This window comes from Fundulus heteroclitus, unplaced genomic scaffold (assembly GCF_011125445.2).
Source record: "Fundulus heteroclitus isolate FHET01 unplaced genomic scaffold, MU-UCD_Fhet_4.1 scaffold_192, whole genome shotgun sequence".
In the NCBI taxonomy this organism is placed as follows: Eukaryota; Metazoa; Chordata; class Actinopteri; order Cyprinodontiformes; family Fundulidae; genus Fundulus; species Fundulus heteroclitus.
The window spans coordinates 1-22,497 of NW_023396604.1; the positions used below are offsets into that span (position 1 = coordinate 1).

At 45.7% G+C, this 22,497-nt stretch overlaps 3 protein-coding genes across 5 annotated transcripts; all 3 read left to right on the top strand.

The window, feature by feature from the left end:
- Positions 1-1,968: 1,968 nt before the first annotated feature.
- LOC118558987 (tau-tubulin kinase 1-like) lies at positions 1,969-5,932 on the top strand (the record flags this gene model as incomplete). Its single annotated transcript, XM_036129610.1, is given in 2 exon segments — positions 1,969-3,485; positions 4,546-5,932. Coding segments are annotated over 2 exon segments (1,920 nt in total), but the record flags the coding sequence as incomplete, so codon positions are not given.
- A 1,679-nt stretch (positions 5,933-7,611) lies between these two features.
- On the top strand, positions 7,612-20,705 carry pex6 (peroxisomal biogenesis factor 6). 3 transcript variants are annotated; one of them, XM_012853480.3, is made up of 18 exons: positions 7,614-8,190; positions 9,835-10,458; positions 11,176-11,342; positions 11,617-11,700; positions 12,655-12,772; positions 13,016-13,149; positions 13,284-13,389; positions 13,470-13,672; positions 15,550-15,736; positions 15,958-16,034; positions 17,614-17,731; positions 18,116-18,321; positions 18,435-18,496; positions 19,433-19,541; positions 19,625-19,741; positions 19,913-19,990; positions 20,121-20,260; positions 20,403-20,705. In XM_012853480.3, exons 1-18 carry the CDS (start codon positions 7,663-7,665, stop codon positions 20,537-20,539), a joined length of 3,195 nt encoding a protein of 1,064 aa, XP_012708934.2. In that variant the 5' UTR covers positions 7,614-7,662; the 3' UTR covers positions 20,540-20,705. The 3 variants fall into 3 exon arrangements, with proteins under 3 accessions (XP_035985493.1, XP_012708934.2, XP_035985494.1); XM_036129600.1 differs by lacking the exon at positions 20,403-20,705 and having other exon boundaries at positions 7,612-8,190; positions 19,625-19,761; positions 20,121-20,256; XM_036129601.1 differs by lacking the exon at positions 9,835-10,458 and having other exon boundaries at positions 7,615-8,190.
- Positions 20,706-21,616: 911 nt separating this feature from the next.
- On the top strand, positions 21,617-22,024 carry LOC105918383 (histone H4). Its single transcript, XM_021311089.2, has one exon. It carries the CDS (start codon positions 21,660-21,662, stop codon positions 21,969-21,971), a length of 312 nt encoding a protein of 103 aa, XP_021166764.1. The 5' UTR covers positions 21,617-21,659; the 3' UTR covers positions 21,972-22,024.
- Positions 22,025-22,497: the final 473 nt, after the last annotated feature.

The following is a 22,497-nucleotide window of genomic DNA, read 5'->3' on the forward strand; positions in this document are numbered from 1 at the left end:
GTAAAGCATGTATTTTAAAATTTTCTAAAATCCAAACGATAACCTGTGTACATATATACAGAAATGTAGACAGCAATTAGGTTTGCAGTTAAACTCTAATAGCATGACAGGTAGCGGGGTTTAGTATATATGTACAGGCTGTATGATGAATCTTTATGAGAGGAAACACTTGAAAAATCACCTGATATTAGACTTTGTGCTAAAGATAAGCTCTGCAATGCATTTTTGTGCCTTTTATATCAATGTATGTAATCTAGACAATCTTGAAAAAGCTTGTGTACAACCAAAATTAAAATAAAACGGATCTGGGGCAAATGGATTTGTTGATGTCATTTTGTTTAACTGGGAATAGAGAAATGAACAAATGTCCTGCTGAGTGGCTTATGTTGTAGTAAATTAAGTAATACATTCACATGTGTTTGGTATTTTAGCTTGCCGTTGAAAAAGTAATTCCATGGAAAAACAAAGCAAGAAATACGAACTGTCTCAGCTTCAGCGGGCTTTAACCAAACCATTGGGTCATTAGCACGTCTCTGTAGAACTTGGTTCCATGATGAGGAGGTAATTCAACCGTTTCACCCAGGTGTGTTGGACCAGGGATGCACATAAAAACAGCAGGACTCCAGTCCTTGGGGGCTGATGTTTGAGACGTCTGGTTTAAAGCCCATTTCACAAAAAAAACGTCTTGTCACTGCTGGCTAACCAGGTGAGGTAGTCACAGCCCCATGTCAGCAGATTTGTCTATGGGTAGACCAACAACTTCAGCCACTGGAGTTCCTGCAGTAGTGCTGACTTTTGAAAACAGATCAAAATGAAAATAAATCACATGTCACCAGTTTGTTTGACCCTTTAGAAAGGAGATGTCCAAAACACACATGATTTTTGAGCCGAACTGCCTGACCAATTATATTTGGTTAATCTCGTGTTATGATTCTCACACTAGCTGTCCGAGTGCATCCAATGCTCCAACTACAAGTTCAGCCATCCTCAGCTTGTTCTTTTTGTATCACATGATGACAACTGATGTATTTCTTGGTTTAGATCTGGTCTACTCTGCATACCTAGAACCAGAACCAAACATGGAGAAGCAGCATTTAGTTCCTATGCTCCACAGATCTGGAACAAACTTCCAGAAAACTGCAAATCAGCCGGAACACTGAATTCCTTTAAATCAAGACTGAAAACCCATCTTTTGAGAGTTGTTTTCAGTCCACAATAACAGGAACACTGACCAACATATTTGATGGGTATTGATGTTTTCACCTGACACAATCTTAATGTTTGTTACTGGTCTCACAACCAGGGACCATTTCAATGTGTTTATGGTGTTTTCATGTTTTCATGTTGTAAAGCACTTTGAACCACCTTGTTACTGAAATGTCCTATACAAATAAACTTGACTTGACTTTTTCTAGATGTATTGAAAATTAATTTGCTGTAGGGGAAATGCCTCTTATAGTGAAGGCTTGTTAATACAAGTTTGAATTGAACAGGAGCTACCCCAGCACACATGCTGCCTACCTACTGCCATTCTGCACTCTGCTTTACCAGATGTACAGTTGCAAATGGTCATCTCAGTGGGAGCGTGGGAGAAACTGTGTGCGTACCTGTGTACAAGGTCAGGTTAAACAACTTCAAAAGACAATGGATTTCCCACATGAGAGTTTTCATTATTTGGTCACTGTCTCTCTTCTGCAGCAATACGATGGCTTATAATATGGCAGATCTGGTGGATCATTACATGTCCTCTTTGGACCCAGTACGAGTCCTATCAGAACTATTTTTACACACTTTAAGCTTCTGAGGAAGTATGTTTGATCTATCTATCTATAGAATAACAGGAACACTGACCAACCTATTTCTGAGAAATATGCCTAGGCACCCGCTAATAAAACCCCTTTCCTAGATTTTTATTTCTGCTCAAAGCTGCATTGAATCCATTGTAATATAATCTTGTCTTGTTTGCAGGTCTTGTCGCCTACAGAGCAGAGCATCCCGTCGCCATCTTCTCCTGACTATCGAACAAAGGGTCAGGGTGATGAGATGGAGCACTTCCACATCCTTCCTCAGCTGCAGGCCAAGAGGGCCGACTTTCTCACTGTCATGTTGACTGGCACCTTGCCTCAGCGCAGGAGCTTTGCCACACCCGATGAAGAGGTCCCGGAACCTCTCGGGCCGAAGGACGACGACGTTACAAAAAGCGAGTCCAACAGCGAGGCCAGTCAAAAAAGTACTGAACGCAGCCAGGATGCTGCGCCTTCAACACTCATGGCTGAGGACCAGAGGGGCCCGCGGGAACACGCCTCAGCAGCGGACGCAGATCCGGACCTGGAGGATGCATCCAAAACTCTTGTTCTCTTCTCCCCTGGAGACACTCGCAAGTCTCCCTGTGGCGGGGAACATGTTGCTGACGGGGAATTGGGCACGCCCTCCGCTCTAAATTCCCGTAATGACCGCCTGCTGATTGGGGAGGGGATTCAGCCTGAACTATCTGAAACTGGCCGCCTGTCACCGGCCCTCAGGTCAGAACTGAGACCCTCCACCCCTATTGCTCCTGGATCACCTCCCTTTACCAAAGTTGAGCGCACTTTCATTCATATTGCAGAGACATCACACCTCAATGTTATGTCTTCCAACGGTCACTCTGCAAAGGACAGTGACCGGGAAGTCTATACCGTCCCAAGGGAATTGGCCACAGAGGTTGATAGCCTTGAGCAGGAGGGGGTATCACCGATGAAAGAGACTGGAGAGGAGTGTGTGCCAGACCAAACCAGTGCAGATGAGAAGCAACCAAAAACAGAAAACGGTCCGTCAGTCGTCTTCGCCGTGTCTTTGGAGACTGCCTCTAAAGTCACCTCACCAGTTCATGATCCTAAAGATCCATCGCATGAAGCCAAGAAACAGCTAGCGTCCAGTGAGGAAGCTGCAAGGCCTCAGACTGCTGGGTTAGAGCTGTCGGCTGGCGCTAAGCCCAGAATCCGAAGCAGGATTCCCATCCTTATCTCTGAAGAGGACTCGGGCTCAGAACAGTCTTCTTCCCTCTCGGCTCGAGCTCGGCTTCAGCAGCGTGCCAGGCAGCTGGACCTGGCGCGCTTGCTGGTTCAAAAACAACAGGGTCGCTGGATGAGGAGGAGGATGCTGTCTGGGACTTCCTCGTCGTTGTCATCTGGAGAAGATGAGCGCTGGAGGGCTTCGGAGACTTTATCCATGACAGGCTCAGAGGAGGACATGCATACCTCGGACGAGTCTAGAAGGAGCTCCCGCCTCAAGACGACTGAAGAGCAAGGGTCCAAGGAGTGCAGGAGCAAAATCCCTAGGCCTGTCACTCCCATACAAAGACCTTCAGGGAGCATCGCTGCTGCTCCTGCTGCTGTTCCTGCTGCTCCTGCTGCTGCTCCTGCTGCTGCTCCTGCTCCTGCTGCTGTTTCTCCTCTCTCCCTGTCAGACTCCAAAAATACAAAAGGGGTTTCATCTGTCATCAATGGGTAAGCCTGTTGTTTCTGTCTGTAGTGCATAGTGCTTTCCAAACGTGAACACTTTCAAATTTTGTCACCTGAGAACCCAAAACCTCTGCGTATATTTTGGGGATTTTATGCGATTGACCAACACAAAGCAGCAAATGCGTGTGAACTGGAAGGAAACGGCCTCTGCCACGCGTGTAACGCAACCTCAGTAGATTTACAGCTGTTCTGTGTCTGGCCACAGAGGTTTGCTAGAGAACGTCAGTGAACAAACACCGTCATGAAGACCAGGGAACACAGCAGGTAGGTCAGGGAGAAAGTTGCAGAGAGGGAACACTGTATGGCAGAAAACTAACACTGCACATCACTCTGAACACATCGCCCCCTCAGCACAAAGCATGGTGGCGGAGGTGGCTGTAGGGAGGCTGTTCTTTAGGAGGCAGAGAGAAGTTGGTCAGAGTTAAGTGAGTAGATAGATGGAGCTAAAAAAATAAACCTGTTAGAAGCTGCAAAAGACTTGATACTGAGAAAGGAGGTTTCCAGCAGGACAACCATACCTAACAAAACAATCTGCAATGGAACGGTTTAATTTGAGCTATAGTTGTGTGTTTGATTGGCTCAGAATTAAAAAAAATAATGCTTTAAATAGACTATTTCCATTTGATCTGATTGAGCCAGAGTTATTATAGTTTTAGTTTCCAGATGTGAAAGGCTGGTAGAGATATGCCGAAAAACACGTGTTGCTGTAGTCAGGATGAAAGCAGGATCTGCAAACTACCGATTCAGAGGAACTGAATACTAATCCATGCTGCACTTTTCAGAATTTCATTAGTAAAAAAAAAAAGGAAAAATGCTGAAACGTGCAATTTGTTTTCTGGAACGGTAAATTAATTTGTGTTGGTTTATCGTGTAGAATGCCAATAAAATACATTAACGTTGTTGTAATGTGACAAACTAAGAGGGAAAACCTCAGGTGCTAAGAATATATTTACGAGGCACTATAGACATGATTTATCTTCAACGCTCTATATGAATAGCTTATCTACTTTAATGTAACAACTTCAATGTGCACCTTTCTCCACAGAAATACAAAAGTTGGCCTGACCACCCAAAGGAAACCTAAGCCTGTCTCATCCCGCTCCTCCTCCTCGTGCCCTCGTCCCTCAGCTGTCTCCGGACCAAACGGCAGTCCTCGGATGCCGCTGCGTTCCCTGCTAGGCGCTCGCCGCAGCCTTAGCTCCACCCACTGCAGGACTGACAGCCCCTCCCCTCAGAGGACATGCCCTTCCAGACAGCCCCTCTCAGTTCGGGCCCCTACTGTCCCCATGCTGCCACCCAGGACTACAGCAACTATGCGTCGCAGCGCCTCCCAGGAAGCCACCATGCAGACCTCCATAGCCGCCGCGCCTGCCAGGACCAGGCCAAAACCCGCCAGTGGGGCTAAGGCTAAAGCGAATACTAGGGAAAAGCCGGCGGCTGCTAGATAATACAGAGGGACAGAGTTCAGACAAGCTAAGCCTCAAAGGTTATCACAACAACAGACTGTGATGCTACAATAATCTCCAAGTCATTTAATGGAAACAAACATTTGATCTTTTTTTTTTTTTTTTTTTGAAGGACAGCTAACTGAACTTTATTTGGGCTTCCAGTATCCTGACTGACTGTCGTACAGGAGTGTTGCTGCCACGGTGCTATGGATGCGTCTGCTGCTGCCTGGCTGATCCCTGATTTAACTTCTTCCTCCAGCTGAGAGCCATGCCCACCCCCCACCCCCCCGCGCCGTTTTCAGATATCCTCACATAACCCAGTGCTCCCAGCCTCCCACAACTTTGCTAGTCTTCTGTCGACAATACTCTGCTTGGTTCACATTGCATGATAATGTAGATCACAAATGCATCGAATCTGTTCAGGAAAAAACTATATTAAGACGGTTTAATATAGTTCTGCCTGTCTTATTTTCCATAAATAAGCCAAATTGGAGTGGATCTAGCGCCAAATTATGTTGGCATGGTAAAAGAGTCCCAAATATATTCTGCACTCCTTATGGCCTTGAATGAAGAGAAGCATTAAAAGTGGGCTCAGAAAGAAATAGCTCAGCCGCTCGCCTCCTCCTCCTCATGGTGTGACATTGGGCATGCTTTAAACATTCTATTTTTTTGAGGGTTTATTTTGTTAATGCTCCGAATTGTACATAGCAAAATCATTTCCATGAAAGACTTCTTTATTTTTTATCTTGCCAAGCGAATATCAAACCTAACTCTTTAACCTTGTGTTTTAGTGTGTTGGTAATAGGCCTGTTTTTTTTTGTTTTTTTGTTTGTTTTGTTTTTTGATCGCATGAGAAAAACAGGGGTAACCATGCGACAAAGTTATTCCTGCTTAAGTTTGGTGCAGACCTGTGCTGGATGTTGGAGCCCACGCTAGTCTGGAGTTGCGGGGCACTGAGCTGTGAAGTAAAGTCTTGGTAACGTGGAGGAGGGTCCTGTCATTCTTTTCTGTAATAGTTTCCCACAAACACACAGGTCCAAACCCATCTGGGTCCAGATAGGTTTCTGCATATGGACTCATCTGATATTTAAAGATTTTTCATAAAACTAAAAAAGTGAAAGGTTTTGCAAACATCACAGCCAAATATACATTTATGTGTGCAGTCATATTCAGTAAATTAGAATGTCATTGAGAAGTCCATTTATTCCAGTAACTCAATTTTGTAAGTGAAGATTTTCTGCTTACAGATAAATGATAACATGACATTTACATGACAGACCAATAAATAAAAACAGAAATGTGGGCTTGATGACAGTATGTTTAATACCTGCTTAAAGGTTGTTATTTTCAAAACGTACATTTAAGCTGAAAAATGAGGCTCAGTTGAATAGCTACATATTCTAGTTTACTTAACATGACTGTATAGTACTATGAAAACCTGGTTGTATTTCCAGAAAACGTCTTGAGGAGATGGGTAGCTTTCTCAGATATCTTCCTCGTTTTCCCTTTAAATGATGGACTTAAAGGGAGCATATCATGGTTTTCAATTCTTAATTTTCACATTGAAATCCTCCAGTTGTGGTCTATATAAAGTGGAACTGCAATGCTTTTGGTCTGAATTTCACGTTAATTTCCCCACATATTCCCCCTTTATCCTTGTTTGCATCTGAAAGCAATTCGTTTTTGGTGCCGTCTCTTTAAATCTGAAAAGGGTAATTCAAACCCTAAAACCCCTCCCTCCCCCCCAACCTCTGGGCTGTAGGGTGTTCAACTCCGACTGTTCGGGAATTTATGTAGCATGCTTAGGGACGGTGTAATGTGCACCAGATGACCCATCCACTTGTAGCTTCAGCATCCTTCAGCTTAGACTGCAAAATCACTCATAAAAAGGGCAGATTTGTGAGACCAGTAAGCTGGAAGTCCATGACCTTGTTTAGCAGTTCCGCAGCAAATACTGTGACGTAATTGTTTAATAAACATAATAAAAAATTGAACTGCTTAAAAAAATACGACCCAAAAACAATGTAACAGACTAAATTCAAAATTTCTGCACCTCTAGAGACTCCAAGTATACAGCAAAAATGTATTTAAGGGCTAAAAAGGGGGATTTTGCATGAGATGTCCCCTTTCAGTTAAAACCATTTGAAATGTTTTGGGTAAATGAAGGGCTCATTTAAACTCCTACAACTCTATATTCATAAACAATATCAGCTTCTCTCAGTCTGATTTCCCCCCCTTTCGGCTGTGACAGTCAAACACACGGGGTTACTCACCAAATCAATAATGAAAAAACAAACTAATCTAATCTAAAGTTAGTTCTAAAGCTACAGAGAATTAATCGATCAGAAAGGCAAAAATAAAAGTAAAAATTTAACCAATGTAAGTATTACACAATTAATTATAATATGGCATATTCAGCTAAAAATGAAATATTCAAGTTAAACAGAGAAACTACAGCAGCACATAAAAACACGTAATAATGTGAGAAAATATGATATATGTATTATTATACGTATTGTCTGCATTATATAATATATAAAATGTAAAATTGTTGGCGTAATAATTGGGGATAATAAATATGTGATCGAACCAACCAACCAACCAACAAAAATGTAAGAAAAACGAAACCTCTCTGCTTGGTGTTCATCCTCTGGTCCACCAGGGGGAGCTACCGACTCCCGGAGACACCTGTGTGGCTGCGAGGGAGAGCCAACATGGCGGTCCAGGCTGAGTTGAGTTGCTTGGAGAGTTTTCCCCCACACCTGGGTCCTCTGGACGTGTTGGCGTTGAAAGGTCCCCTGGAATCTGTTTTCCAAAATGACACCGACCCACCGACCGTCCTCTTCACGCCGCACCAGCCTCCGCCCCGTGACGGGACGGGCATTTTACTGCGACTTCACCCGACCACCGCGGAGGAGCTCAGCGGCTGCGGGGGGAGAGACTGTCCGACAGCCGACAGCGAGCCCGGACTGCGGGTCCGTCTCTTCGCCAGCAAGCTTTTCCTGAGGCACTACCGGCTCCAGCGGCACTCAGACGCGGGGACCGTCAGGCCTCTGGAGCCGGTCGGCCTGGAGAGAGTGGTGCTCGGAGCCCGCAGCAGGCAGAGCCTCCGCTGGGCCGGCGGGGAGCAGTTCGCCGGCGGACTGATGGAGCTCTGTCGCTCGGGACGGGAGCCGCTGGCCCGGCAAGGAGACCCGCTTCTTCTGCCCCATCACCCGCTGTTCGGGGAAGACAAGGGCCAGGTAAGAGATCTGGGTCGATCATTTCTGGGAGGAAGACCCGAACACACGTGTGCGTGTATGTTGTTGCTCTGATGACGTCATATAAAAGTTGTTAAAATGTTTTTTTATTAGAAAACAAATCAGCTCATCTCCGCTCTTGGTGGCTGTGTTCATGGGCGCTTCTAGGCAGGGGCCAACAGGGGCCCGTGCCCCTGTAGTGCTGGTCAGGGCCAATGCGCTGAAGACATAAAACCCAATCAATTTCTCACGGTGATGTGTGCTGGAACAGAAATTGTAACTAGTTGGATTTAATGTTTTTATTTTAACAATTTTTAAAATGAATGTGTTTTCGTTTTTAGCTTCAGCCGTATTGAGACAGGGTCCCAGTTTTCAGGGGTCTCCAACCTGCAGTTCCAGAGACACAAGTGGCTCACTTAATATATCAAACCATTAAATTCTCCCCAGTTTTTCCTGGTTTAATTGTTTAGTTTTTTTCAGTGCCCCTATGAGAAAACAATGGTAAATTTGTGCATGTCTTTCAATTTAAATAAATAAATATAATTGTGGCTTTCATTTGCATCCGGGCACCAGCGTTCAGTGTTCCCCTGTGATTGCACTCCTTTCAAGTATGGCACGACCAGCTTTATGCGTTAGGAGATTTTTGTCCATTCCGCTTTGCAAAATAGCCCAGCCTCAGTCAGATGGGATGGAGGCTGACTGTGAACGGCCGTTTCCTAATCTTGCCCTAGGCCGTCAATTTATGTTTCTGGACTTTGACCGAACCTTTCCGTTTCTCATCCTCTGCAGTCGTGGCTGAATGTGTTGGGGTCGTTGCCCTGCTGGTAGGTGAGCGGTCTCATCATGTGCGGTGTGATCAGTTAAATTATGGGCTGGTCTGCCCAGGTTCCCCTTTCTTCCACACGCTGGTGTTCCCTACATGGCCCGAGGCAAACTGCAGTTCCTCCAGAGTTACCTGTTTACTGCTTCTCCTGACTAATCCTCTTCGTGCCTTGGCCTGGCTGTCACTGTAGCACAGTGGTCATGTCTCTGGAGGCTTGAAGTTGTGCTGTTCTCTTTCCATTTTCAGATAATAGACTGGTCAGAGCTGGGGCTGGGCGATATAGAACAAAAGGAATTCGATAAAACAGAAATCCTCTTCATTGATATCTATCAAAGAAATTCAAAACATATATTTTCTCTGCAGCCCTGGCCGGTCTGTGCTGTTGCCTAATGATCTATTTTTAGATTAAAACACACAAACACTGAATTCAAACTCAACTCTTTATTCAGACAACTTTTTTACCAAAACTGCAAGTTGATATTTATTTTATTTATTGTTTTGCAAAACTGCACGCTTTTTAAAAAAGACAAAAAGAATGCGTTCTCTCTGAACTCCTTTAAGGGGGCGGGGCGCTCCTGGGTCTGCGTTTGTGATTGGTTGGGAGGATATAACGACTAGCATTAACCTACACGATAGGCAACAATGCAAAAGGAAGGAAATCTGGCTTTGTGTCGCTCTAACTCATCTCGCTGAAATAAAAAGCACGGTTTTGTGGTTGTAATGTGGATAAGTGATGAAGTCAGCGCCGTTGAGTGCGATTCAGGCTGACGCTTTGTTTGTGCTTTACTCACCTGAGGTGCTTCCTCCTCTTCGTGTGTTGCAAGGTGCAGCAACAGCTCCTGGAGCTGCTGGTGCTGGACTGCAGTCCTGTGAGGCAGGGGAGGATCACAGCCAGCACCTCTCTGGTCCTGACCGACTGCTGGGACCCCGTGGTGGACCCCCCGGGCCCCCCTTCGCCCTGCAGGCCTCTCAGACTGTGCGTGTCGGACTTCGCTCATTACGCCGACGGCCTCGCCGGCTCACGGTCTCTCCTCGACGGCGGGAGGCGCCCGGGCCCCGAGCTGCCGCTGGAGGCGTCGGAGCGCAGGTTGGAGGTGCGCGTGGTGGACACCCAGCGGTGGAGCGGGGTCAAAGGCAGAGCCGGGGCGCCCGTGGACGTGGACGGCTGTGTGTTCATGAGCAAACAGCTGCTCCTGAGACTGGGGCTGTTCAACCACGAGTGGCTGAGGCTGTCCAGGCCCGCGGGGGGCTGCAGGGGGCCGGCGGAGGAGGCCGACGTCAGAGCGCCCCCCCGCAGGGAGCGTCCCGTCTCTGCGGTGGTGGTGGATCTAACCCAGAGTCCGGAACTGAAGCTCCACCAAGACGTGGGTTTGGTATCGGCCACTCTGTGGTTCAACGTGAGCGAAGGAGAGGCGGCTCCCTTGAAGAGCTGCACGCTGAGGATGAAGGTGCTGCGGCGCATCTGACACACACTTTGAGCTGTACAGTAAGCACACTGCTGGTTCTGATGGGACCAACAGCTCTCAGCAGCTCAGTGAATACCAAGGTGCTAGTGGTGACGTTTCCTGTTTAGTTGGATCAGGGTCCAGAATTTGTCCCATTTTATCAACAGGCTCAGAACCAAAATAAACAGGAATAAGATGTAATACACAACCTTCACAGAATAACGTACGCTGAAAGTTTATGTGTGAGTTCAGAGTTTTTATGACTATAATTCAGCAAAATACTAAACAGGATCTGTCGGGTGAGTCCATTTGGTGGCGATGGCCGTTTCTGTCTGCGAGGTCTGAGATCTGGCTCAAAGACACAAAAGGCTTTTACAATGAAAATGGACAGGTAAAAGAACCAGGACAGAAATCGGCTTTACAGATAGAAAACACTCAAGAGGAAAGGCAACAGGGAGAAACTGCAGGAATGTTTGTGACAAACTTTAAAATATCAGCTGCAGAAAAGAGGATGAATGTCCTGAAAAGCCAACTTTGAACCATGGAGAATGCCTAAAAAAGCAGAAAGGAGGGAAAGCTCATGTAGACTGTGGCTATACCCGATCAAACGGCTCCTACAAGGCCTCTAAAACACCCAGTTCTTTTCCAAGGCAGGACATTTTTCTCGTTTTGGTCTTTGATGAGCTGCTCTTTAACTTTTCTTTTGCTGTGCTGCATCAGAGGTGGAAGGCGGCCCCCGCGGATCTCAGCCAGCGCTCTGCCAGCTTCTGCCGCTCGGCTTCTCTGCCGTTTGCCAGCGAGCTTCACATCCAGCCGGTGGTCTCCCCGCAGCACTCCCACCCTGGCTGCCCCGACAGCCTGCTGGCCGAGCACTTCAGCACCCCCCGGTGAGGACCACGCCCCTCTGGGTGTGTGTGAAGGAGAGGCTTCACAAGAAGGAAGCCTGCACTCGTTGTCCTGTAAGCTATCTCTGGAAGTGAAAGGAGCAGGGAAGGCGTTCACAGCAGAGGAGACTTCCCTGTGAAGCAGGAAGTTGTCTGTTTTAGGAAGTAGCTGGGCTCCAAACTGCTGTCTGCACGTGTCTCATGTGTTTCCACGGCTCCACAAAGGAGACAGTTTTCTCTTGTTGTTTTCTAACCAGCTTGTTGTGACGTTTCACAGAGTGGTTTCACAGGGAGACATCCTGAGCGTTCCTGCTAAGAAGCACCCAGACCTGCTGGAGGACGCTGCTGAGGGGCTGCCCAGGTACAACACCTCTCTCTGCACGTGTCGGGTCGCTGCAGAAAGAATGGACACCCCGCTGTCCGCTCTACAGTCCTGGGCCAGAACAATGACCGGCTCCAAGTTTGTTTGGCTAAATCTGACCTCAAGGGTACAAAAAACCCAGCGTTTTGTACCCTGTTGCTATTTAATACGAAGTATGAAGCCAGAATTAGTATGAAGTATGAAGTGCATAGAGAACTTCACCTCACGATTCTCTGGCTTGAAGCAACTTTAGCAGCAATAACTCTGGAGGCATTTTCTATCAGTTTCTCATACATTTGTGCAATCAGCTTTGTACCGTACTCCAGTTCTCCCCTCCTGCTACCGTTACTTGAATTGACTTTTCCAAGCCCAGCCGCACTGAGCGCCTGGCTTCAGCCTTTAAAGAGGCTTTAATGTGGATCAATCAGCAGATTACGCTGTTTGTCATTTATAGGAGCCAGGATGGAATGATACAGTGCATCTGGTTCACTGCTATGTAAAAGTCAGGCTATAAGAGCTTATTAGGATGCAACTATGCCGACGTGTTCTTTTTAGCAAGAGGTTTTGTATCGGCTCTGCTGAAGCAGACATAGTTGTCCAGTCTTCTTCTAATGAGCCCGAACGTTTAACATGCTAACTGAGGTCTGCAGAGTCTCCAGTGGAGCTCTTGATGTTCTTCTGGTTTTCTGAACATTAATGGTCTAAACTTGCTGGGAAAACCGACCACTGCTCTAAAAGTTTTTCCCTTGTGAGAAACTTTCCTGACTGTAGAACGATGAGGTTCAGTAACTGGAGAGGGGCGGGTAACCCTTCCTACGTTTATGGCCAGCAGCAGATTCTTCTCTAAACACGTACCCGGATGCAGGAAGAGCAGCACCTGGTTGCCATGGTTCCCCAAGAGGCCCCCCCCCCCCCCCCATGTTAGCTTCATCTGTGTCTGCTTTGACATCTCAGGTGTCCGGTTCTGTACTTTAAAGTGCAGAAGGTGCTTCGTTCTGCTGCAGACAGAGAGGAGGAAGGAGGAGGAGGAGGAGCTTGTCTGGCTGATAAAACTCACACCTCCCTCTACATGGTGAGCATCCACTTCTATGTAGTATCTGTACATGTAAATGCTCTAAAGCTCGCTGCAGTTCAGTCAGTACTTAGTGTTCCTGTCAGTGGAAACCTCACAAACACTGAGTTATTGGTACATAAGCCAAATATAGAAGCGCATCAGGCTTATGTACCAGTAGTTCCACATATAAGCTATCCTGATTCAGATTAGCCGTCCGGCCTGAGAGTCGGTGATGATGGATCCTTTTAAATGTGTCCATAGGGAGCGTCCACCAACAGCCGTGTCCCCTACTGCTGCGTAGAGGGAGAATCTCTGTGGAGCAGCCTGTCTCCTCCAGGCCTCAACAAGACCGTGGACCTCCTCACTGGCCTCATCCTGCCTCACCTGCAGCACAGGTAACTCCCCCCTTGATAAACCAACACTCTGGGAAAGAAATTCTGCCAGCTGCGTATTTGCAGAAGCCTGTAATGTGGCTGATCTGCAGCAGGATCCGTGTTTTGTGAAGGACTAAAGAGCTGTGTGGTTGCAGGGACTCTCTGTCTGCCTGCACAGTGCTCCTCCACGGTCCTGCAGGCAGCGGAAAGATGACAGCGGTCAGAGCGGCGAGTCGCAGACTGAACCTCCACCTGCTGAAGGTGCTGCTATCTGCGCAGCCTCTCCCCCTGCCGTCGTGCTCTGCCGCTTGCAGGAGTTCATGGTGTCGATCCGTGTGTAGGTGGACTGCGTGACGGCGTGTGCAGACACGCCTGCCGCCGCAGAAGCCAGGCTGTCAGCGGTGTTCCAGCGAGCCCACGCCCTGCAGCCGTGCGTCCTGCTGCTCAGAAACCTGCAGCTGCTGCTCAGAGCGCGGGGGGCTGCTGAAGACGAGGGCAGGGTCCAGGCTGTTCTGTGTCAGCTGCTCGGCAGCGCCCCCACCAGGTCAGGGACTAAAGCCTCATGCATTTTATGAATCACCCAAGACATCTTCTGTCGTTCACAGGTGCCTGCCAGTAAATGGGGAATACTAATGCAGAGCAGGGCAGTCAAAAGTAGCCGGTCAACGGCGGCAAATCGCCGTCTATAGCAGCTCTTGCCACCGCCTACATTTCCCCGATTATACATCCCAAAAATCACCTTAGCATCTGTCTCCACTGAGAGCAACATTAACGAGTGATTGGGCTCCTTGTTCCAACCGAGATGCTACTTTTCCGATCAAAACACAGACCGGTGTTATGCCGAAAAGTGCATCCCTGCTGAGATATGCGTCCCCTGTAGCTGGAACACGCCTCGCTCTGTACAACTGAATATCGACAAAGAAAACAGACTAAAATGTGACCAACGCAGTTACTTGTTCTTAAATTAATGATATCAAAACGTTTTATTAAACCTCTTGTGGGGAAAAAAACTGTTATTTGGCAGATTAGTTTACAAAATTACGGGTGTTATCATCCATCTATCTATTTTCTGATCCGCTTAATCCCTCATGGGATTCACCCTGGACAGGTCGCCAGTCTGTCGCAGGGCTATGGGTGTTATGAACAACATTAAATCCAAAGTTTTTATCCGAGGTACGGCTGATTTATTTGTTGTGGTCTCTTCTCATTCACACACAACAATAAACCGTGAGAGCCGACGTGAGTTTTGAAACTGCAAAGCTTTGTCTTAAGCGGAAGATCAAACGTGCATCTACACAGAACCGCGTTCATAAACCAGTGTGATGCATTCACAAGCGTCAGAAAGCTATGTTGCATTCAGGAGCATGGGACATTTCAAACGTACAAGGAAAGATGCATAAAACAGAATAGAACTTAACTCATATAGTAATGTATTTATCCAGAAACAGTGTGGGCTTTCTTACAATACTGAATGCTCTATAATTGTATTTCTGATATTTTTTGATTATGCACATCTGTTAGCTTTTTATTCTGAAAAATCTATAATATTACATATAATATAATATTACAGCAGCAAATTATCAAAGTTTTTCAGGGGATGCATTTTGTGTTCGTCTCTAGAATCCTCGCCGATGATATGATATCGTGTGTGATGAGTGCAAGTGAAATTAAACTGAGATAAGAGATTTCGAAAGAGCGATATGACTGAAATAAATTCAAGATGTAAATTCAATTTCAAATTCCAACCCTGTATTTTATCATAAAAATTTGACTTTGTTCGCAAAGAAATGTTACGATTGTTTTTAGAACAGAACTGTGAATAATAATATTAAGATGAATAGACCTCACCTAATCTGATCTGTTTTATGTGGTGCTAGTAATTCAAATTAAACTAATTTTATGCAAATGGAGATTACCTTACCTTGTTAAAACATGATGATAACATCATGTGAAAAAATAATCGGGCACCGGCATCCTACCTGATAGTGTGTGGCCTGCTGCTGTAAAAAAGTTTGACTGCCCTGGCAGAGTGTATTTATTTTATTAAACATGCTAAAACAGTTAAACCCTTGCATAGGTGGATTGTATTTAGAGTGACGTATTAGTTTCTATGTGTTTATGTCTGTTTTACTCTGCTGGGTTTAGGTGAATTCGTCACTTACTTGGGTCTGTACAGCAGCAGCACAACATCTAAGCCGCCTTTGAGAACAGTGGCGATGACGATGACACAGTTCTAGCAATAGAATCAGACACATTTAGCCAGGAGTTTAACTTTATTTATACCAATTTAAGGCCCGAAGAGTTCAGTTTTCCTTAATCCTGTTTTTTCCCCCTTAGGGGTTGCTGCCACATTGTCATAGCTTTTCTGCGCTGATGCCAGCAGACGTTGGGGTGAACAGAGTCGATGTGTTTCTCTTTCAGTGTGGTCGTGGCGGCCACGGTTTGCAGAGCTCGGGATCTCTCTGCTGGCGTCGTGGCGGCCTTTGTCCACCAGGTGGAGATGGAGAGCCCCACTGAGGAGCAGCGGCTCGCCATGTTGGTCGGACTGAGTGGAGAACTTCCTCTGGGGAGAGACGTCAACCTGGAGAGGCTGTCCAAACTGACTGCGGTAGGAGTTTCTCATCATACCCAGTGTTTCCCTGTATCCTCTGAGATACGCAGATGAATGTGTTACCGTTCTGCCTGCAGTGATCAGGCTGTCCTTCGTATAAAAGGCCCCACCAAACATTACTCTGTAACCTAAGCATCTCCACACCCCAGGTTCTGTTATCAGAACCCCTGCGGTGACGCCCTGCTCAGTTGACCTCACAGCTCTGCTCACCTTCCCAGGGTTTTGTGCTGGGGGATCTGAGCAGTCTGCTGGCTGAAGCTGGAAGAGCTGCCTGCAGGAGGCTGGTCCAGACCTGGTGAGAACAAAGCCTTCTGATGGATGAGACCGCACTGTAACCATCACCCGTCTGGAGAACACACATGGCAAAGAGCCTGTTGGACAAATGAGGGCATTGATGTGTCCAATTACAGACAGGTCTAATACTAACATGTATTCATTTACTTTGTTGTTGTTTTTGTATTATTTTTTCAGATCAATCAGTTATTCTAAACACCCCCAGAAAGTTATACTATTTACTTTTACTAATAACTTTAAACGTATCCCCATCAGGAAAGTGGTGCTACACTCTCCTAACAACATAAGTTGAAGTCCTTATTTATGTGTTTACAAACAAAAGCTGCATATTCAGAATCTTAAATGTGAGATTTAACTGTAAATAGACAAAACTAGGGCTGAATGCAGTCAGAGTGCAACTCCAAAGGGAAAAAAAACCTGCTTTCTGTAAAGATTTGACTTTTTATGATAATATATCACCCGAGTATCATTTAGGAGTTTGGCTCAAATCTGATTCATTTGGATATTCATAATATTTCCTCAATAAATGGGACCTATAAGGGCTAAAGTAAAATTAAATTAGCACAAAATCTATAAACAGGCGGAAATCCAAACTAGACTATGTTAACCAACAAAACAGCTGGACTTCATTCAGCTGTTCTTATTGAAAACATTTCGCTCTTCACCCAAAAGCCTTTTTTCAGTTTAAAGCTAGCGAGGGAGACGATCCAACCTTTATGCTGCAATGCGAGGTCAGTTTATTTTTAAAGCACTTTTCAGTAACAAGACGATTAAAAGTGCTGCACATGAACAGAAAACCATGACAGAAGGAAATATTACACAGGAAAAGACAAAGATTACATTAACAAAGGAATAAGCTAGACTTCTTCAGTTTCACTGGAACAAGCGTCATCACTAATATTCAAAGCTTAACTGTTTCCATTCATTCTTTAATAAACATATAGAAAGCATAAAATCACAGTACTTTAATTGTTTCTGTTCATAATAAGAAATAAACTGGGTGAAGTTGCAGAGACGTGCCGCTCTGCACATCTAGGTTCCCATCCTAAAAGCTAGCCTGGCTCACATTTAGTGATGTCTGGTCACATGGAAGAAGGTGTGAATTGCTCTGAAATGGACATTTCATCAGGCTTAATGCTGAACCGTGCTTTCAGAAGCTGAAATCTGAGGCATCCTCTTTTGGTTAGAGATGGATTTTCTCTTTCGATGTAAAGGATTTCATTCACTCTGTTGTCTCCTTTGTCCAGATTAGGGACATTTTGGTCTTGAAAACAGGATCCCTTCCCTTTGAGGTGTAGGTGCACAGCAGAGTCTGGTCCTGAGGCTGAGCCCTGGCTCTGTGGAGAGGTTGTTCAGCTTCTCTCATACGGAGATCTGGACATTTCTGACCTCGCCACACCACTCAGTCAGTGTTTGGGGATTTGATCCTTAGCATGTTTGTGAACGCACAGATAACTGGGAAATTCAGCTCACAGGACAGGGTAGTGAACAGGAAAGTTGGGCTGGTGTTTGGTTTTGGTTTGACCACAGACCTTGTTCCGTTTGTCTGGCTGGTCTCTAAAGTCTGGGTGTTTGTGCAGTGGTGGCCGGCAGCAGGAGGACTTGTGCTCCAGTGGGGTGACCATCGTGAACCAGGACTTCAGCTGCGCCCTGGAAACTCTGCAGGACGCCCAGTCTAAGGCCATCGGCGCCCCAAAGGTGACTCACAGACTGCCTGACCAAAACTGTTTCCACTCCTCTAAAGAAAGATGGTGCAGCTGCAGGCCGCTGAGCTTTAGACCTGCTATGATCCTGTATGTGTCAATGTGGAACGGAGCAGATCATCTTCTGACTCCAGCAGTTCATAGATAATAAAAAGTGAAACATGGGGCTGCAGTTGTCTTACAGGAATCAGATCTTTGCTGATTTTCTTTTTTTTTTTTTTTACATTTGATCAAAGCTTGGCTGGAGTCAGAATGTACAGTGAAAAATGTTTTCCCTCCCATGTGTGTCTGGGACAGTAGTGTGATTAAAATGAACAGGATGTGACCCAAACAGCCTTCATGTCATGTGGACCTAACCTGATGAACTGTGAATGAGCAGATCCCTAACGTGTGTTGGGAGGACATTGGAGGTTTGGAGCATGTGAAGAAGGAGATCCTGGACACTGTGCAACTTCCCCTGCAACGTCCTGAGCTCCTGTCCCTGGGCCTAAACCGCACGGGGATCCTGCTGTACGGACCGCCCGGGACAGGGAAGACTCTGCTGGCCAAAGCCGTGGCCACCGAGTGCTCCATGACCTTCCTCAGGTAGCTCTACTCCATGTCTGCTCCGAGCCTTTCTCTCTGTCTGCTTTACTCACCTGCAGCGTTCCTTATTTCTGAAGCTGGCTTTCAGCATCTTCTGATCTTTTCTCTTTCAGTGTCAAAGGTCCAGAGCTCATCAACATGTATGTGGGTCAGAGTGAAGAAAACATCAGAGAAGGTTTGAGTCACTCTTTACGGTCCTGAAGTGTCTTACCATGGACCTTCTTGATGATTCCCTTTTTTTTTCTCTTATTAAAAGTTGGCATTTGTAAACACTTAGAAGTCAAGCAGGAACTGTTGGACACAAAGCAGCTGAATAGTCATTGTGATCCACTACAGAAACAGAGTTACTGTTTGCTTGAAAGGAAAATGTGACCACATCACTGTTTTTCCTTTTCCACTGTGTTGATGCTTGTAGCTCATCATCGTTACATTCATTTCCATGTCAGAAGGGAATGATCGCTTGTTTGAATATTTCATTTTTATCTGGCAGATAGCTGTACGTCTGTAATTTCTGTTCAAGTTGTGAACAGCAATATCGTGTTGATGCTCTCAGCTGTCAGCGCTCTGTCCTCAGAGGAGCCTGCTTGATAGAGGCCATGGCTGGCTAGTGCACCCATTTCATTGCAGGAGGACTAGAGATGTTTCCCCTTCCCATCTTTGTCAGTCCATCTTTGTCAGTTTTATCACAGCAGCATGCTGTTTGGCCCCATTCATTTCAGGGAAGTCAGAAATCTTGAGCTCCTATCAGAGAGCAGCTCAGTTCTCCTCTCATATACAAAGAAGCAAGTAGGAGCTGCAGATTGTTGTCGTGGATAAAACCACGTTTGGAGAGAGCTGATAAAGATGAATTAAAAAACACAGGATCCACAGACGGCAGCAGACGAATTGACAGGGAACACAATAAGCTATGTATATGTTTAACATATTAGAAATTAATATATTTAGCCTTTAAGCCTTTGTGCAGCAGCAGATTTAGTCCCTTTTTTTTTTTTTTTGCAGCTTTAAGTCCACGATGAGACGTTCAGGTTCCTTCAATCGTTTCCACATCTAGCTTCCACTAAGTGGCTTTAAGCAGCAGAAGGTGGCTGACTGATGCATTCGCTGTGTTCAGTGTTCCACAGAGCGCGCTCCGCAGCTCCCTGCGTCGTCTTCTTCGACGAGCTGGACTCTCTGGCCCCCAACAGGGGCCGCAGCGGAGACTCTGGAGGAGTGATGGACAGGTGAGCGTTGATCTTTACCGCCGCCATTCCTCTCCATTCAGCATCACGACCTCCATAAAGCCGGTCGTCCGTCTTCTTCTCAGAGTTGTGTCTCAGCTGCTGGCTGAACTGGACTCGCTGCAGTCGTCTGCTGGAGTTTTTGTGATCGGAGCCACAAACCGTCCTGATCTGCTGGACCAGTCGCTGCTCAGGCCCGGCAGGTTGGAAACCTCTCTGAGAAGTGATGACAGGGTTCAGTATGAAAACACGTGTAGAATTACTGGGTTGTTCTTTGGTATGACAACAGGAGGCCCCCTGTGCTGATTCAACAGACCTCATATTACTGATCAGACTGAAACATAGGATGCTAAGATTTCTCCTCTACTCTGCAGGTTTGATAAACTGGTCTATGTTGGGATCAATGAGGACCGGGGCTCCATGCTGCAGGTTCTGGAGGCCATCCTCAGAAAGTAAGAAAATGCAGGAGCAACATAGAATGTGTTCACTTGGAGCATCAGGTTAACTGGGCTTTATAGTATTTTAGAATAAAGCCGTTTCAGACGTCCTGTTTGAGTTAAAACCCCCTCATCCTATCTGTAGGTTCCGATTGGAGGCTGCTGTGAACCTGCAGGACGTAGTGGATCAGTGCCCCGCTCACATGACTGGCGCCGATCTGTACGCGCTCTGTTCGGATGCCATGACGGCGGCCATCAAGAGGAAGATCTGCCTGATCAAAGATGGTAGGAACAAGGACATGACTTGAAAAAGTGACCTCATGTTCCCATTTTCCTTTTCTCTGTTTCCATAAATTAGAAAAGAAGTTGCTTATTGTTGATCAAGAGCAGCAGTCCTTATCCAGAACCTCACCTTTCTCTCCCCCAGGTCTGGATTCAGAGGACTCCCCCATTCTCCTTTCTGTAGAGGATTTCTCTTCTGCACTGAAAAACTTCAAGCCTTCAGTTTCCGAGAAGGAGCTGCAGCGATACCGGAACATTCACCGGGAACTCTCTGGAAAGTAGACGCCCTCTGTGAGGAGTCGGGTTTAGCTGCTGAACAACCAGCTGGATGATGGAGAATTAGAAAATATCACTGTGAAAAGCACTAAGATGTGAATGATGTGAAGAAAATGTCATGTATAATGGAGCACATGTTAATAAAGATGAGTGAAAAAACTCTAGACACAGACTGTGGATGTCAGTTTCTTAGTTGTTGTTTTCTTTGTTTGTTTTCCACAGATGTACTTTCTAAATCACTGAATGAGGTTTTACGAGATCTCTCTAAGAAATTAATACTGAAGTTTCAAATTCCATATCGGAAATACCTGGTGTCAAAATTCTATTTCATATAGGCTTCGCCCTTTAAGGCTCTCGCTACTGGGTTTATCCCTTCGCTCACAGCAGGAGCACTGAAAATTTTAGTCCACGCCCACCTGCTGTGAGCCCTGGTAGGTTCCTACCTACCAGGTGCATCCTCATGCTGCACCTGCACACCAGACCTGGGCAGTTGGTCGTACATGACAAGATGACGCTGCTCTAGAACCTGAACTGGTAAAGATGGGTTAGGCCCGTGGCATTTAGGGGTAAAATCTGAACACCACACATGAACTGTAACCTGGAACAGAAAGATTAAGACCACCCAGGAAGTGTGGAAACCAAAAGGACCACATTTCAATAATTTATAAAATATTTATAAATAGGAAAGATTTAATAAAACTGGAGTGAATGCGTCAAATAAGTGTATCCAGCTTTATCTTAAAGAGATATTTTATCTTTTTTGATAATACTGGTGGAAAGTCCACGTTTTAGTTCTTGATACTTTATCATTGCTTTCGTGCCAGATTTAATTATTTCACCTTTAAAATCTATATCCAGATTGATATTACATGTCAACATCAAAATAAGAATCCAGTGAAAAGCAGAGTCTGAAATAAACCTGATAAAGTTTAGAAAATAAACTACATTAACTACTTGGTGATGAGGAGGTAAGCTGTTGGTGGCGCTAAACAACAACAACGATCAGGGAATCAGCGAAGAAGACAGGGACCGCCTCTGTCTTCCAACACGTCCTCAGAACTAAGATAAATGTGTTGGAGCTGCGCCGCTGGAGCAGTGTTGACTTGTTCTGTCAAAGTGAGCAACAATGAGCGGAAGAGGCAAAGGAGGAAAGGGACTGGGCAAAGGAGGCGCCAAGCGTCACCGTAAAGTCCTCCGCGATAACATCCAGGGAATCACCAAGCCCGCCATCCGCCGTCTGGCTCGCCGCGGGGGAGTCAAGCGCATCTCGGGCCTCATCTACGAGGAGACCCGCGGTGTGTTGAAGGTCTTCCTGGAGAACGTCATCCGTGACGCCGTCACCTACACCGAGCACGCTAAGAGGAAGACCGTCACCGCCATGGATGTGGTCTACGCTCTCAAGAGGCAGGGCCGCACTCTCTACGGCTTCGGAGGCTAGACTCACATGTTTAATTACAAAGAAAAACCAAAGGCCCTTTTCAGGGCCGACCACATAACTTTAAAAGCAAACTTCTAAAACCAACAGATCCTTGTTAAAATTCAGGATATCAGATCAAAACACCATGCTGCTGCTCCTAGTGGCTTTACTCCTGCATAAATTGTACTCTTAATCATCAGAGTAAGTTGGTATATCTCAGTTGGTGATATAAAAATCACCATATTAACATACAGTAAACATACTAAAATGAAATATGCTCTTCTCAAAGGCCACAAACCTGAACCCATAACAAGTTATTAATTATCTAATTAGGTATAATTAGTTCTGACACCATCAGGAGCAGCTTGAGCTATAGTTGAAGAACATTAACTTAATCAGAATTAGAGGGAAATTATTTTTGTTACATGCTCCAGAATATATACAACATTCCACACAAAATATAAATGTATACATATGTAACTATATAGAGAGATCTAAAATATAGTGATAATTACAGATGTATGTTCCACCTTCTTTGATTCAGACC